At 42.3% G+C, this 17,745-nt stretch overlaps 2 protein-coding genes across 2 annotated transcripts in view; both read right to left on the reverse strand.

Annotated features, from left to right (window-relative positions):
- Positions 1–1,654: 1,654 nt before the first annotated feature.
- On the reverse strand, positions 1,655–2,968 carry SLC10A5 (solute carrier family 10 member 5). The gene has a single exon (XM_069219221.1). The coding sequence runs from the start codon at positions 2,966–2,968 to the stop codon at positions 1,679–1,681; it is 1,290 nt and encodes a 429-aa protein (XP_069075322.1). The 3' UTR covers positions 1,655–1,678.
- A 461-nt stretch (positions 2,969–3,429) lies between these two features.
- The window catches only part of ZFAND1 (zinc finger AN1-type containing 1), a 164,597-nt gene continuing 150,281 nt past the window's right edge, over positions 3,430–17,745 (reverse strand). The window contains exons 7-8 of the mRNA XM_069220416.1: positions 12,789–12,944; positions 3,430–11,613 (exon numbers count right to left, since the gene is read on the reverse strand). Coding sequence (XP_069076517.1) covers positions 11,446–11,613; positions 12,789–12,944 — 324 coding nt within the window. The 3' untranslated portion in view covers positions 3,430–11,445. The remainder of the gene's footprint in view (positions 11,614–12,788; positions 12,945–17,745) is intronic.

Genomic DNA, 17,745 nt, shown 5'->3' on the forward strand with positions numbered 1-17,745 from the left:
CTTAGTGCTATGCTTGGGTGATAAACTGGTACTGTTGAGGTGTAACCAATGCCAGTACAGTGTTACCAGGTTTATAAATGCCATAATAAAGAAGTCATATTATTACAATAAGTGCTGTATTCCGCCACATTATTTGCCTTTTCTTGCCTCATTATTTACTCACCTCTGCCACATAATTTGACCCTCTCCTGCCTCATAATTCCAGTGGCCCTGATAATAGGTGACAGTGATTGGAGTAAGAGGGAAATTTGTGCGAAATGGAAAACTTTTAATAGGAGTGAGGTGAAAGGAATGAATGAAAAATGGAGAGTGGGGGTTAGAGGGATATATATAATCAGAGATAGAAACCCTTTATCAATTATTGTTTTGCGTGCCTTTTTAGGGCTGGCAGTAAAACGCAGCATTTTTGCAAATCTATTTGGACATTTTTACTATAGAATGTACCACTTGGTCTCATTCTTTTCAAAATGTTCTAGTTTCAAAATTCACCAGCCACCACTAGGTAGCCTCCAAGAAAAAAGAGCACACCTCTCCTTGTAATTGTCTCATACTGCCTACTGGTTCCTGGACACTGTGTTAGAGATGCGAAGAAAGCACGGGTTGGGATGGGGGAGTGAATCAGTCCTCTGTCCAAGATGATAGACCCGAACGCTCTAGATGCTGTTGTGTGCGGCTTGGCGGCAGGCACGCCTGGTCTCTGCTCCTCTCCCTTGTGCCTTCTCAAGGCGCTGCTCGGAACCTGCTGGGAGAACACCGTTTGAATAACAACATTATGTGACCTGTCTAGCTATGTTAAATATACTCGAATACTATTGGTAGGCGAGAGGCCACACCTAAAAATGCAACCACAGTAGTGTAGTACCAGCTCTCTTTACCACTCTTTGCCAGCGGGGCAGAATTGGCGAGAGTGCAGTATACAATACTTATGAATGTAATTCCTATTTCTAACTTAACATTCTAAATACAAAGTCTTTACCACACTCAATAAATACCTCATCCCAGAATCGGTAATTAGCAGGTGCATCACCCTATACCATTCCATTTATAATCGGGGTCCAAATATCCAGAAAACAATATATAAGCAACAGCATCCAGCAGAAACCATTTCTAATTGGTCAATTTGAATGTCCACTAGAATCATAAAATAGGGATATATGTATTTGGACAAATACGAAATAAAACCCACTACATGTGTGAAATCTACAAAAAATGATAGTGACGCAATGGTATCGTCAGGCATGCCGTTAACGTTCACATGATGAGAATGATTTTAACAGTCATTCAGATTTCAAAGTTCGGGGTACAATATTTAGAGTTATTGTACCTTCCCCAAAGGTAAACGCAAAATGAAAGTACAAAAACGTGGTGTTTGGGTAAAATCAGTGCTCAATTTGAGCCGGTGATTTTCTGCATCAGGCACTTACTGTGAGCAAAAGACACATATGGCAAAGTCGGAGGAAGGAAAAAACAAAGGCAGATGGCAGGAGTGAGTTGAAGATACAGGGAGTGGCTGTAAATGTATTTCAGCAGCCGCGTGTTTCAGAGAGCTTTAGGCGCCGGCACGTTTTTATTTACAAATTAAGCACTGGGTAAAATGAATAAAACCTCACGCACTGTTTGATTAAGCACCGACACATTAAAAAAACAAAATTAGTTAAATTTATGAATTTTGTTTTATTCAGTCCAGTCTTACGCTTTTCTTTCTGGTGTTGTACACCAGTACAATCAGTAGCATCTCACCAGCAGCACTTAGGGCTACGAGGAAGGGGGCGACAGACATCATGTCCGCCTCGGCTTGCGGGAAAGAAAGCTGTATGACAGCCAGGGCCAGAAAGGCGTTTTGAACCCCGCTCTCAATGGCCACGGTTTTGCAGACTGGACCAGGCATCTTAAAAATCGTGGAGGAAAGTAAGTGGCCAAGTAACAGTCCAAAAAGAGGAATTAAAAGCCCAATCAAGAGCAAGTCCAGTTGCACCCCTGTTAAAAAGTGGGAACCCATCTGAACCCCAAGGTAAATGCCAAGAACCACAATCAGAGAGGTGAGAGGTCGAATGATTCGCTCGAGATACTGCGCGTACTGGGGGGCTCTTTGCTTAATGATTACTCCGACTGATATTGGTGCTGCAATCGATAGTAGTGTCGCCATCATTTTTATCAAGGGAATATGCAACGAGGCCGACAACCCTAAAATATGGCTGTACACATAGGAGTTAATGGGCATCGTGAACAAAGACAGCATTGTCAGAGAGCAGGTCATGGAAATGGCGAGGGTGATGTCACCTTCCAGGAGCAGCGCATACAGGTACCCGCCTCCCCCGCCGGGGCAGGTGCAGGTCAGAATAAAACCAAAAGCCAAGGCTTGGGGCAGCTGCCAGATCCGAGTCAAGAGAAAGCCCCAGAAGGGCAGGAAGATGAACTGGATGGCTGCCCCAAGGAGCACCGGCAAGGGCTTCCGCCACAGACTGCGCAGGGTCTCCAGCTCTATCTTGCACCCAAAGGCACACTTGTTCAGAAGCACCACAGGTAAGACGATGATCAGGGCGAGTGTGGTGAAATCCCTCGCGCGCTTCGGCAGGTGCCTGATTGGGCGGCCACGCACCACTGTGACTTGCACGTATTCGGATTCTTCGACGAGCCTGTGCTGCGTGCCCTTCAGATCCCACAGCTGGACTTTCAGAGCAGTTTCCCCGGGGCCTTGCGTTTTTACCACCACTAGGAAGTGGGTGGCGTTGGGTGTACTTCGGGTGACGTTTACTACCTGCACTACCTCCTCGTCTTGCACAGACACCACTATGTAACTCCTGGACTCGTTCTCCACGTACCTCGAGCTCACGGTAAACGCGCTCTGTGTCTCCGAGGAAAGTAGAATTTCATCGTGTTCACTGATTGAGAGAAAGCTCGCCGCCGGCTGCCTCCCGTGCCCCGGCGTCACCAGTAACACCGAAAACACTACAAGCCTCGTGAGCATTTTCAACTACATCCGGCACCTGCAGCAGGAGGCGTGTGTGGACAACAGCCGCTGACTAGTACTCGTCATGCGTCAACCTAATTAGCATTTCCTTATCATTATATAAAGCAAAGTCCACATAACCTGGGGGTGAAAGACCTGACTTTCAAACATGTAACTCGAGTCACAAAGCAGATCACAAAAATAAAGATAAGCTGCCACTCTCACTTCCTGTATCGTCAACAGTACGTAATGTCGAGTAAAGAGTGGATTCGGTCGACCCTGTAAGGCAGGAAATATTTTACCCATCCCTTTACCTTTGTATGAATGTCCAGCAGAAGAAAAGCAATGGCAACTAAAGAGGGCTAGTGATGTCAGAGGAAACGCGCGTTTAGCCTTCCAGTGCTGCAGGACAGAGCTGACGGTTTCAACTTTTTTCGTCCTTGGTTGATCCAATAATTACTATAGACTCCTGGATTCAATTCATACAGAAATTCCAATGTTTATTTCTGATAACAAACTTGTGATAACATTCTCAAAGAGTGATTCACTATTTTATAAAAGCACCATACAGCCAAAACTGTTTCGCCCCCTGGTGGCTAGCAAAGATGGGCCTTTGTCAAGGCTGATTTCACATCAAAGTAAAATAGCACAAACATTTGTAGGAACCATACAAAGACAAAACACAATGATGGAAAATCGAGAAACTCAAAGACCCGCCACATTTAAAATAACATAGACCAAGAAAAAACGATAAATAACAATCGGTAAGACGGGGTACAGGAAAAAATAATAAAAAGTAAGAGTATGTCTATCAAAATATCAAGATCAATATTACCACATAAAAGGTAGAATTATTCAAAAGGGTTAAGGAATAATACAGAATACCATATTGATATTAATGATAATATACATTCAAAGCACAAATGTGAAAGCAGGCATAGTAATTATCCAGTACGTTATACATTATCGAAATACCAGCACAAGGCCAATGCTGTCACACAAAGGGTGCTCCCACCACCTTGGAACACACACTGTCTGCTGTAGCAGACAGTGTGCATTCCAGGGGTGCTAGAAGGGGGGGGGGGGGTGCACTGTCCGTGATATGATCGTGGGCAGTACAGGCCCCCCTGTGGCCCCAGCACTGAGTTTCTGCCAGCCTTTTCATGGCGGGGCCCCTCAACGGATCCACCTCTTTCAGACTAGCTAGACAAAAAAATGCCACGGATTGACAACAAATATATATAGCCTTACCATTACAATCCTCATCAGGTTCTGCGGTATATACACACCATGGATTTGCCTAGTTTAGGTAAGTATTTCAGAAATAACACATCTGAAAAAAATGGAAAGTTTTGTCTTCCCAGACTCCAACCTCAGTTGGGCAGGGAAAGAAATATAATGAAACAATGACTTTGGTAGCTGATCAGGAATAAATAAAATCAGGCATTAAATAACATAACCCCACACAACCTGGCAGCAATAACCTGCAGAATGGTCTTGAGAACTGACATATAACTATAATTTAATTACTGCATGAATAAAGGGTTTTGTCCTCATTCCAAATTTATAAGTGCGCTTAGTCACAAAACAGAAGAAAAATAAATGCACACTCATAATACTTTACCTCCTTTACCTCCACTACATCGATGTGCCAAATTCTTTGCCTTTTTTGTGCCTAAAACCTACAATATAAGTTTTTGTGCGTTTAATACTAGACTATCAGTTTTACTAAAATCAAATAAGTGCCACTACTCTGTGATCCAACAATATGAAGTCATCAGTGTACCTTAATAAGCTAATACGCCTGGATCTCAATTCAAGAGGAAATAAAGAGGTTAAAGAGATTGGTTGTTTGAGATTATCCATCTAAAATTTAAATATGGGTGCTAGGACACAACCATTCCTTGGATCTTGTGAGATAAGTACTTTTAGTGATGAATGACAGCCATATAAATATTCAGAGTGTGCCGTTTCAGATGATGGCACTACAACCGGAGGTAAAAAGAAGGAAGCACGTCTTCCACTGCTGCGTATCATCGAGCAGATTGGATTCACTCACTTCACTCATTTACTCTAATCTGGGCATGGCACTTCGACTCCTTTGTAACATAAAGGTCTGATTTCCAATTCCTAGCTCAAATTGCTCCTTAACCCTTAATGAAATTCCTAAAAGAAATGATTGCTCTGACTTCACTGGTACAAGGAGTAAATATAACCTGAAATAACTACGTGATCCAACAACCCCTTGGTGCAAAGAAATACAACTCCTGTGTTATACAGAACCTCGTGGAATTAAAATGGAATGCAAACGGAAAGGTTTTAACACTGCTTTGTGACAGTGACATGCAAATAAAAAAAATCACGGTTTTAGGAAAAATAATCTAGACATAACTGTACACCAAGCGGGAGACTATCCTGTTCCAAATTGGAAACTATCATTTTAGATTATAATCTCTATGAAAACAAAAATGATTGACGACAATTCTAGTAACTAGTGTGAAGATGAATTAATATATTGGGTTTCCATAAGAGCATGCAGACTTGTCAACATTATCTTCCACCTCTTTTTGTATACTTTAGGGAAAACAGATTACATCATATGGTCTTCCAAAAATAAGACAGGTAAAGACAGGTAACAAAAACTGTCTCTTATGTCATGCTGGGTGATCAGGCATCAGAACACCAAGCAAGCATGGTAAGAAGCAAGGGTGGATGCAGGCTGATGTGGCTTCTTGGGGGAAAACAAGAGTAGAGGCAATCACCAGCAGGTTGCATACATAGACTTGACAAAGGAGAGAAGAGAAGGGGAAACCTTTGAGGATGAATAAAGTGAGAAACCGCTGCAGGGAAGAAAAAACACAGACCAGGGGTCGTATTTTTAAAAGGGGCACCCGGCACCAATGAGGAAAATACGCTGTATTAGGATGAATGTGCTGCCCCCAGGGAAGCCGCAAACTCTCGCAGCTCAGGGGACAGCACACTGATGTGAAAAACGGAGAGACTGTTTTGAAGCCGCTCTGTGTTTCACAGTGCAGGCGGGAGTTCGCCTGCACTTTAGTGGGGGGGGATTAGAGATCCATAGGACCCATTTTCTCCCCTCCAAAGGGCTGCCATTGGGTGGGGGAGGGTGTAAGGGGGGAGGGACTGAGAGTGCGCCACCTTTCAGGTGGCACACTGTCAGTGCACCTTCTGACAGCTTCTTTGCCTGCGTCTATAATACGGGACTCCCTCTTTTGCATTGGGACAAGCCCCCATGTAAATGAAGGAACTGCCTCTGATGACAGTGCTAGTGCTATAGGTCGGTATTACAGAAGGGGCCGCAGATGCTATTGTGGCCCTTTCTGTAATACAGATAGTGCTGGTGCACATACAGCGCCACCGCGATCACTAGAGGGTGTTACTTCTTTTGCATGGGGGTGTGCCTCGGCGCTCACGCCATATTACAGACATGGGCACAGAGGCAAAGAAGCTGTGATAAGACGCACTGACCGCTGTCAGTGCATCCCCTGATGGAGGCCCTCTGGAGGTGGGAAAGAGTGTCCATTGGACCTCCCAGACATGCCCTTGCAGGCGGGTGCTGTCACTCACTTAACCCGCCTGCAAGGGGATCTCTAATCCACCTCAAAAGTGCAGGTGGGTTGTCCCCTGCACTGTGAAACACAGAGCAGCTTTAAAGCAGCAGCTCCGTTTTTCACATGAATGCTCAGTACCCACGGCAGCGTGAATTTGCGGCTGCCGTGGGGGCAGCACATTTATGCTAATAAGGCACATTTTCCTAGTTTGCACCACATGTGTAATACAGCCCCAGAAGGCTAAATGTGCACCAGTGAGCCCCCCACCCAAAAAGGCAAAAAATGAACAATGAATGAAAAAGGAGCGATAATTTGGCGATTAGTTTACAACTGAAAACCTGAAATGAAAAGCTAAAAAACTAAATTATCATTGTATGGGGTCTTTCTTAGTGATATGTAGAACAGAAGCTTGGATATGTCTTAAGCGTTTGAATCCTCACTGTGGTGATCCAGCTTTGTGTTCTGTAGTAATGCCCATCTTCCATTTTCATTGTTTTACATCGTTTCTACTGTCTATTTTAATTTGTGTATTTTGCTATGTCAACTGCTCTGGGCCTAAAATCACATTCTATTGTTCCACTATATTGAGAACCTCTATTTGTATATATATATTTCAGTTTTCTCACACTTATTGTTTAGTGCTTCTCCAGGAAGTCATCTCATAAAAAATGTAAGCATGGCAATGGATCTTCAAAATAAGTTTATTGTAGCATCACTGCCACCACCAACATCAAGAACCTCCAACAGTCGTTCAGCCGCAGTTCAATAACACCAATGAGGAAATTATCACTCAGGCAAGTAGCACTCACAAAGTACATTAAAGAACTTTCTTCCACATCTAAGACAAATCAATAAAAACTCCCAGTTAAAACAACATTGTAATCAACCCACACAGGAGCTGTTAATATTGCCACCCCCCCCCCCCCCCCCAAAAGAAAATATGCAAACAAAATTGCAAAATGTAACATACTCTTCTAATTATCATGGACTGAATGTACATTTTTTTCTATCTAAGACCTTTCATATTCTGGTCACCATTATTGATAACCACCTCAAAATAATCTTCCACAATTTCAGTCACACATTCAGGTCATACTTCATGTTTAAGAGTCACACATTCACTTGCACATTTCATGGTCAAAGCCTTGCAACAAGCCTTTCGTCCTCAACATCCTTTCTGGTATAAAAAGCATACTCAGACTCATCCCCATTAAATCCGTTGTAATCAACCTCAAACCCACTGGATAACATATGCCTAATATTGTCCATTTACCTTCTGTCATCACCTTTTATCACACTTCTTTTCCTCCACCATGGACCATTCAGCATTAAACACTTTAAGAATTCTAGTGGGGAAGAACATTTAGGCCTGCCACTCCTCAACGGATCTGGCTAGTGAACCTGATCCAGTCATGAGCTACCAATTCCTTTTCTTTCACACAATGATCTTCAGTGTACACTTTCTTGCTTAGGATCTGTGACCTTTTCATTTTTCTTTTCACAAAATCCACATTGTCTTGTACCCAACTGGGCACAATTTTGGAAACAGGTTTCCTACGTTCTAGTACTTCAAACTGTGTCTCCCCAAAGACTGAATGAGCAGTCACATGGTAGCTGTTACACCTGACAGCCTTAGGGTGGTCATCCTCAACTTTTTGCCTGCCTCCCTCCAGTTTGTGACACTGTTTTTGCTGGTTTTAGGACTCTGCGCACTTTACCACTGCTAACCAGTGCTAAAGTGCATATGCTCTCTCCCTTAAAACATGGTGACATTGGCTCATACCCAATTGGCTTATTTAATTTACTTATAAGTTCCTAGTGAAAGTATACTACATGTGCCCAGGGCCTGTAGATTAAATGCTACTAGTGGGCCTGCAGCACTGATTGTGCCAGCCACCCGCTGACCATGTCTCAGGCCTGCCATTGCAAGGCCTGTGTGTGCAGTTTCACTGCCAATTCGACCTGGCTTTTACAAGTACTTGCCAAGCCTTGAACTCCCCTTTTTCTACATGTAAGTCACCACTAAGGTAGGCCCTAGGTTACCCATAGGGCAGGGTGCTATGTAGGGAAAAGGTAGGACCGTTTATATGTCCTGGTAGTGTAAAACTCCTAAATTCATTGTCCACTGGTGTGAGGCTTGCTCCCTTCATAGGCTAACATCAGGGCTACCCTCATTCTGTTTGAGTGGTAGATTCTGATCTGAAAGGAGTAACAAGGTCATATTTAGTATGGCCAGAATGGTAATACAAAATCCTGCTGACTGGTGGAGTTGGATTTAATAATACTATTTTAGAAATGCCACTTTTAGAAAGTGAACATTTCTCTGCACTTAAATCCTGTGCCTTGCAATCCACGTTTGGCTGGGTTAGTTGACAGGTCCCTTGTACATTTCACTCAGACAACTTCAAACACAGGATGCTCAGTCACACCTGCACACATCTGAGACTGAATGGGTCTTCCTGGGCTAGGAGAGTGGAGGACCTGACACTTACATGTCAAAGGACAGCGGCCTGCCCTCACACAATGGACTGCCAAACCCCCTACCGGGGCCCTGGCAGACAGGATTGAGCTGAAAGGGGACCTTGTGCACTTCTAAGCCACCCTTTGAAGTCTCCCCCACTTCAAAGGCACATTTGGGTATTTAAACAGGGCCTCTGACCCCACCAACTCAGACACTTCTTGACAAGATACCTACTGGGAAGGGGACTCTGAACCAGAACTTTCTGCTAAGAGAAGCTGGCTGGCTGCCCGAAGGACTCACCTGACTGCTTTGCTGAGAAGAACTGCTGCCTTGCTGTTGCCCTGCTGCCTCGCTGCCCTTTCAGGCCCTGCTGAGAAGTGCTCTCCAAGGGCATGGATTGAGCTTGCCTCCTCTTTCCTGAAGTCTCAGGGCCAAAAAGATTTCATCTCTGCAAAAGAACTCCTTGTGCGGCGAAAATTGACATACAGCCTGTTGGAATCGATGCACAGGCTGCACCACAGTGAAAAAATGCACGGCGAACCGGAACAACGCAGCCTGGCTCCCAGAGTGGAGATTGACACAGTGCCAGCATTGCAACTGGAACTCTGACGCACGCCCACTAGATCGACGCATAGACAAGCCGGAACGACGCAGCCTGACTTCCTGCGAGAGGAATCGATGTAGCGCCTGCCGTGCAACAGAAATTTCCCCGCATCGCCCACCGGTTCGATGCAGCTCCTGTGACTTCGCCCTGTATGCCCAGGATTTCTCCGCATTGTCCCGGGGCGTCCAAATACCCCGCAACCCGAAGAGGATCCACGTATGCGCACCGGAAATCGACGCAAAGCCCTTGTTGCGTGAAAAAGCATTGACGCATCATCTGTGTGCTCCCGGAGAAACCGGCACACACCTCCCCGTTTTCCACGCATCTCCTCCTCTGAGGTCCATTGCGGATAATTTAGACGCAAACCAGGTACTCTGTGCTTGCAAGAGACACATTGTTTTTAAGATCTAAAGACTCTATTTATCATTACAAAAATGATATCTCCACTTGTATTTATCAAATCTTGATTGTTTTCACCTTATTTTAACCAGATAAATATTCTATCTTTTTCTAAACCTGTGTGGTGTATTTTTATGGAATTTATACTGTGTTATTGCATGATTTATTGCACAGATACCTTACACATTGCCTTCTAAGTTAAGCCTGACTGCTCAGTGCCAAGCTACCAGAGGGTGGGCACAGGATAATTTGGACTGTATGTGACTTACCCTGACTAGAGAGAGGGTTCCTTGTTTGGACAGGGGATAACCTGACTGCCAACCAAAGAATCCATTTCTAACAGTAGCTAAATAGCCTCTTGTTTAGCATTACTTGGATATTCAAGCCAGCTGTTTGGTGTCCTGGATAACCCTGTTCACTCTCTCAACCATGCCATTAGCTTGTGAGCTGTGCAAATATCCTGTGAAATGATTGATGCACCCTCCAAAATGTACTTCTGTCTTCTGTTTATCTACTGCTACCCTGCAACTGTTAAGCAATTTTGCTTATATGTTAACTTATTTTTCTAGCTTAATTTCTCCCAGACAGTAAATTGTACTCCTTGCACTTTCACTACTGACACATTGTCTCACTGTAAAGCACTCTCACATCCAAAAGGTAGGGCAGCACTGTAAACAAAACCTAAAATAAATGGCAACCTGTGCATTTTTCCATCAAATGTCCTTGACACGAGACTACATTCCGTTTTTACTCCACTGACCTGCGAATCCGTTTGGTACATACAATCCAGTTGTCTTGCAGCAACTGTTGAGTGTTTTCCTGAACTGGACGCGGTGCTTAGAAATAAATATGCACATATTTGTAATTGGTTTCCATTCTTGCATGCTGCCTTATTATCGGCTGGAGGGCTGGAAAGGCCACAGAGCCAGGTCTTGTGGTCTACCTGGACACCAATAAACAGTTTGCTGCTTACCTGCACCAATTGTTATTAGTAAATATTTCTACTTAAATTTCTTCAGAGCCTTGTAGGAGATTGCCTGAGCAACGCAGGTCACCAATATGAGGTTGATACATAACCAGGGAGTGCTGTGAACGTACTAGCCACATAACGGCAGATATGAAACAAAGTATAAAGACAAGAGGCATAGAAATTTCTGTACATTCTGAATGCTTTAAATGTTAACAGAGCCATCAGTGGAAAACCAAGAAAGAAGTGAATATATACAGAAAAATGAATGTATTTTTAAGTCCAAATTGATGCATTTGCCAGAGATGTCCACTGCATACTGCATTGCTGTTGATAGGTTGTGAAATGCAGAGCGGTTGGTATCAACTGTATAAAATTAGATTTTGCTACGAGTTTCAAAGTATTTTCTTTTGTTCACATATTTACATATATTTTTTTTTATCCTGAGTAGCAGTAAGATGTTTGAGCCAACAACCTGACTGGCACGAATAACTATAAATATGCATCAACATCTTCCAATAATTCACAGTCATTGTCAAGATATTCTAAAATAATGTTCCCGCCATTATAAAGAGGATTCTCTGAGTGGGACAGGTAGCTCTCCAATGTGTGGTCCAATGGCAAGGAGTCTCCTGAAGATGGGTGGCATAGTCTTAATTTCTGAAAAGGAAGAACAAATAACTTATGTAATGCCAGAGCTATAGGAAAGCAAAAGCAGAAGCCACTACAGGACTAATAATCTGTTCCCTTACTGAAAAGAACCTATGAATACTATCACTATTGTCAGTATTACATGACCAACTTTTATTATCTTTGGAGAGTTTCATCGAATATAAAGAGCAGGGGGTGAGAAACAACCTATTATAAAAGAAAAATAAAGTCTGATTGGTACTAGCAGAGAAGTAGAATTAATCGTATACCATATCTTATTTCATGAGGAAAAGAGAAAGATGGTGATAAGTTCTTTTGCCCATAGTAGTTCGATTTTATATTTAGGTCTACCTGTGTCAGAATCAGACAATTTTTACAAAATGAGAAGGCTTTAACTTCATTCTGAAATTATATTTGAGATGGGGCAAGCACTTCATCAAGATGTTACAGAGCAATGATCTATAATATTTTGTCAAACAGCAGTTAAGCAACTCGTGTTTGTTTCTGGACGAATTTGTGATATCAAATGTTATTTACAGCTCTTCAAAGGACTTACAGATTGTCATTGAGTAATTGAAGGTTATCTGGAAATTAGTATGGCATAAAACTACTGAAATTTCTAAAACCACCTTTTTCTATTTTGCATAAATTTCTTGGTGGTTGCTCTGTTTTTCTACAAACGTATCTATGGGCACATTTATTGATCTAAACCACAATTGCCTTCACATTGCAAGTGATTTCCTCCAATTGGAAAGAACATTAATAATATTGATTGACTTGGAGAAACTTGATTTGTCCATTTCCCATCCAAAACTAGTAGTAATGTTAATAACTCGACTGAAGTTTTAAAAACCCCTTCAGTAATTGTATTCTAGATATTTAAGAGTTTTTATAACATACATTACTTATATAACATTAAACACATATGGTTTCCAGTTCATACCACGTAGAAGGTCTTCTTTTTCTTGATAAAAATGCAAAATCTTTACTTAGCAGTTTTCTTTTTATATTATATACAGTGATAGGTTTTTTATTTATTTTCTTACAACGGTTTTTGTTTGTTTTAAAATGACATCGTTTGGGGTATAATATAGTAGGCACATGTCTTTTAGAAGTTCATTTGACTACCACTGCTAAAACAGTTTCTTAATAAAGCACTTTTAAACTGCAAAAAATTGGCATACCTTGCAACATGTCCTGTTGTTATCATTTTTAAGTTTAGCCGAGGCTGCAGCAAAGTCCACCACCTTGCCGAGACTCCACTTGCTGCTGAAGAACATAGGTTTACTTTTCTCTTTCAAGTCCCTAGGTAAGAAGACTTGGAAGTAAATTCGCTCAGACTGCAAAGAGAAATGAAAAGCTTCATCACTTCTGCACCATATGAATATTTAAACAGGCTTTTAAATGACAAGGTATGTGTAAATAACATTTATAGCTCATGCTTTGAAATGTTGTTTTTATTTTCCTACATCCGAGATTAGACAATCGAAGACGGGCTTTGATTGAGGTTTAAGCTCTGACATCCTCACGCCAACAACATTCCTCGATGAGCTAATTTAACAAAGTTAGTATAAAAGGCCACTGATAAATCCAAAAGGTTCAGTTACATGTCACTGTGGGCACTCTTTCTTGCCCTTGGAAATGACGGCATGGAACTAACTGCTTTTATACTTGTTCTAGAAGTTTTCAGCATAACTGTATGAAACAATATAGCTTTTATTTCTATTCCTAGTATAACAGCATTTACCTTCTAAGGGAGATACATGCCATAGTATGTAGTTTATAACTTTCTTGCACTGAACATGCCTTCTAAATAGAAGCCTGAGAGGTAAGAGTGAATTACAGTTACACAATCTCTAGTCATTTCTCAAATATTAACAGAAATATATTAGTGTCTGTAAGAGAGTGTCACATATGATTACTACACTTAATCTGCAAAATGTTTTTGCTGTTTACTTCTGGTGAGCCAAGGTATAGCTGGTATGGTACACTAATATGATGCTCTGATTGGCAAGAGGGCAGGCAATGCTGCCACATGCGTAACCATAGACACCTTTGGCCAGACAACATGATTTTGCAATTTATAAGTACATGCCCACTTGATTGTCTCTTGTAACATTACCTATCATGCAAGCTTGAAACAGTGTACTTGACTGTTTCAGAAAATGGGCCCTCTGAACCCCTTTTGTTTGGTAACAAGGGCAGATACCAAGGCCAAGCCACAAGTTCCAGTTTACCAGATGATACATATTGTTGCAGGACTCTTACCATGGGGATAAGACTGCTTGGTTTCAGGTGGCAGCACCACCGCATGTGGGTGACTGAGTCAGTCCCACACCGACTGGAAGCTGTTGGCCTGACCTTCTTGGCTAGCTAGCAGCACCTCACCCAAACCTAGAAAAGTAAAGGTGATTTGTGGCAGCCTAAAATATGACACTCTGACTCCTCAGGGAAGCTGTGGTGAAACAGATCAGACCCCTTTCTCTCATTTACATAAAGTCTCACACATGCAAAGGCAGACAGAGAAATGCAGGATAGTTTCAATACATTTGGTTGAAGCAACTGCATTCTATGATAAAAGGAAGGAGCTGCAATTATTAGGAAAATTAAACATAACACAGTGATGATTGTGACCATTAGATGTGAAATACATAGAAGAAGAAGACTACTTGGTATGAAAAAATTCATCCATTAAAACAAATAATCACCAATACATTAGTTAAAATAACAATAAAACAATAAACAATAAAAATACTCATCAAGAATATAAACAGATAAGACCTCATTCACTATAAACAATAAAATAAAAGAATTCATTCTAAGAACTCTACATTTTTACGCCAAGTAATAGCTCCCTTCAAAAATGATCCCAGGCCCTTCCACACCAACACATCTGAGGCCATTTGCAACCACATAAAAGCAGGACGATATTGCACGAAACCCTTGGGCCTTAAAAGAGGTAATAAAAAACAAGTTCTAAACGGTGCATAGAAAACACAAAACAATGTAAAATGGGGCAAGGTCTGTTGGGACACCCCATCACAGGGGCAGGGTCTAATAGATTTTTCCCCATACTGGCCTAGCGGGAAACACAGATTACTTCTAATGATCCCCAAACGGAATCGAGTAATAAGAGACCTTTCCCTCACATCATTTAACTCTAAGAGATAGCCCTCAGGACCCACCCCCATCTTTAGCATAAAAAAACCCTGACCGATTTTGTCCCTAAGGCCTCCCCCTCCCTTTTGGTCTCCTGGATTCTCAGAAAATTATCCTTAACCCATTTTTTATCACGACTAGTCAGACCCTCAGGATATTCAAACAAATCAGGCTGCCCCAGATCGTGGGCCATCTTCCTTATATACGTCAGCCAGGGAATGTTCTTTACATTGTCACAAGCCAAATAATCCCTTAAAATATCCCTATTAAAAGTAGCATGTTCGTTACTCCAGATTGAAATCCATAACAGAAGGGGAGCCAACTGGATATTATCTTGCACAAACTCAAGCTCCAGTTCCAAATGAAGGCAAAAACTAGAAACATTTTGTCCAACTCCCCATAGCCTTCTACAGACCCGATTTTCTTCTACAATAAGGCCTCGAGTATCCATATACCCCCAAAGTGCAGCACCATACAGCAGGACAGGGAGGCATTTCCGCCTACAGATTTCAAGCAAAGGCTTAATAGGTTTACTTCCTACCCTTACAGCAAAGTCAAAAGTCGCACCAACTGTTGCATGATAAAGCACACCCCTTCTGGCAATACAGGGTTTCCAAGATCCTTTCTCATCAAAGATGACCCCCAAATATGGGAACTCATGGACCCTGCTAATGATTTGATCCTCGATCCTTAGCTCCCCCACCCTACTCAAGGGTCTTCCGCAAACCATAAAATGTGATTTCTTATGATTAATCTCTAAGCCCAAAGCTGACATAAAGGAGGCATAAGCTCTGATTACTTTGCGGAGACCATTCAAAGTGCGGGCCATGAGGACCGCGTCATCCGCGTACGTCAGCACAGGGATATCAATACCATTCACCTTTGGTACATCCCTACAATTGTTGAAGCAACTGCATTCTATGATAAAAGGAAGGAGCTGCGATTATTAGGAAAATTAAACATAACACAGTGATGATTGTGACCATTAGATGTGAAATACATAAAGAATCCCAACATCCTGACATAATCATGAGTTTAAAAATGTCTACCTTCTGCCCGTACTAGACTAGTGAAGGCACTCTTGACCTCCCAAACCTGGAAAGAAGCAGGGGCCTGCCTGTTGGTCTGCTGGCAGTCCTTCGGATTGGCTGGAAAGACAAGGCAAAGATCAGCAAAGGTGCGACAAAGTGGCACGCAGAGGAAGATGGCTGGCTGGAATGTCCCCTCTGCCCTTATTCGGCCTGTGTGGTGTTTATATGAGAAAACGTTTTGAATTCTGAGAACAGGCCTGACATGATAATATGTATATGGTTAGAAGGTTGACTCTGTAGCTCTTGGACTGGTAATAACAAGTACATTATTGTGTGCAATGACAGCCTTGAGCAGAGTAAAGAGCGAAATGTTGTGCAAAGAAACTGACAACTTTCACAGAAAGGCAGCTGATTAGAATATAAAAACAACCCTGCTAAAAAGCAAGCTATACTAAAATATAATAAAATGAATAAACTAATAAATTGTTTATATAGGTAAAAGGGTCCAGGCCACAAGCCTGCAGTTAAAAAAAAGGTGCACAGTGTGTGCACTAAAAAGAAATCCACAACAACGTCATTCCTGTTAGAAGAAATGGTTTCAATCTATTTTTCAATACTAGAATTACATGTTGTGTATCTGAGGCTGGAAGGGAGATGTTCACAAAAATGTAAGAAATTGGATTATTATTTGTGGTAGGTGATTAGCCATCTCATGGATTAATCACAACACCAGTCAGGGTGAACTGTCAAAGTCACTAAATTACCCTGTGCTCAACCCTCTGTGAGCTATGACACAGAGAAGACAGCCTTAACTTAGGACAATGTTTCAAGTAATTATGAAGTACAGAAACAGTAATAAAGAAAAAAGAAACTGAATTAGAAAAACAGAGTCAAATGTAATAATATTATACCAAAATGACAAAAATCCAATAAGGGGGACCCCACGTACATTTTTAAAGTGTTTAGCAGGAATGGCATCAATAAGCATAAAGTACAAATGACAGCCAATGCTCTCAGTAGACTGGGACCTCAGTGCAATCTGATGGAGATGGTGATGAAGCGCAGGTCAGATACAGCAACCAGTTTCCTCATGGTCAAAGATTTCACTTTCTGACTTTAGTCCTTTGCTTCCCAATCCACAACAGGATCTGGGTCTGTAAGGGATCTGCAACTAGAATATGTCTCTACATGATACGGCGTTACCGAAGGTAAGTATCTTGTTCACCTGACAGAGACTTCTAGTTCCAGATTTCTTACCTTGTGAATAGAGACCCAAGCAATACCTTCTACGGAGGTGGGTTGCAAGCCAAGATCAAACTAGAAAGTCCTACAGGACGAAATGGGCAAAGTACCCATCCCTAAGGACCTGGCTGTCTAGGCAGTAGTGTTTGGTGAACGTGCGCAAGTATACCCATGTTGCTGCCAGGTCAAGGACTGGAACTCCGCGTGCTAATGCAGTGGTTGCAGCAGTTGCCCTGGTAGAAAGAGCACATAAACTTTCAGGTGGCTGCTTCTTGGACAGTTCATAGCAGATTTTAATACAGAGTACAACCCATCAGGAGAATATCCACTTCTGCACTGCCTGACCTTTCTTTGCACGCACATAACCTACAAAGAGTTGATCATCCACTTGGAACTCTTTTGTACGATCAAGGTAGAATGCCAACGCTCTTTTTGGGTCCAGGCAGTGGAGTCTCTCCTCTTCCTAGAAGGATGCGGGGGGGTGTAAAAAGAAGGCAAGGTGATGGACTGACCTACATGAAACGGCGTGACCACTTTTGGCAAAAAGAAAGCCCTAGTGTGAAGCGCCAATTTGCCAGAATAGATAGAAAAGTAGGGCGGCTGAAATGACAATGCCTGTAGCACACTCACCCTGCGGGCAGAAGTAATGGCCACAAGGAAGGCTGTTTTCAAAGTGAGACGCCTGAGAGGACAATTGTGGATAGACTCG

The sequence above is a fragment of the Pleurodeles waltl genome, chromosome 2_2 (assembly GCF_031143425.1).
Source record: "Pleurodeles waltl isolate 20211129_DDA chromosome 2_2, aPleWal1.hap1.20221129, whole genome shotgun sequence".
In the NCBI taxonomy this organism is placed as follows: domain Eukaryota; kingdom Metazoa; phylum Chordata; class Amphibia; order Caudata; family Salamandridae; genus Pleurodeles; species Pleurodeles waltl.

Bases quoted from the DNA above. Each gene is read 5' to 3' on its own strand.
- SLC10A5 (XM_069219221.1), bottom strand. From the start codon at position 2,968: ATGCTCACGAGGCTTGTAGTGTTTTCGGTGTTACTGGTGACGCCGGGG.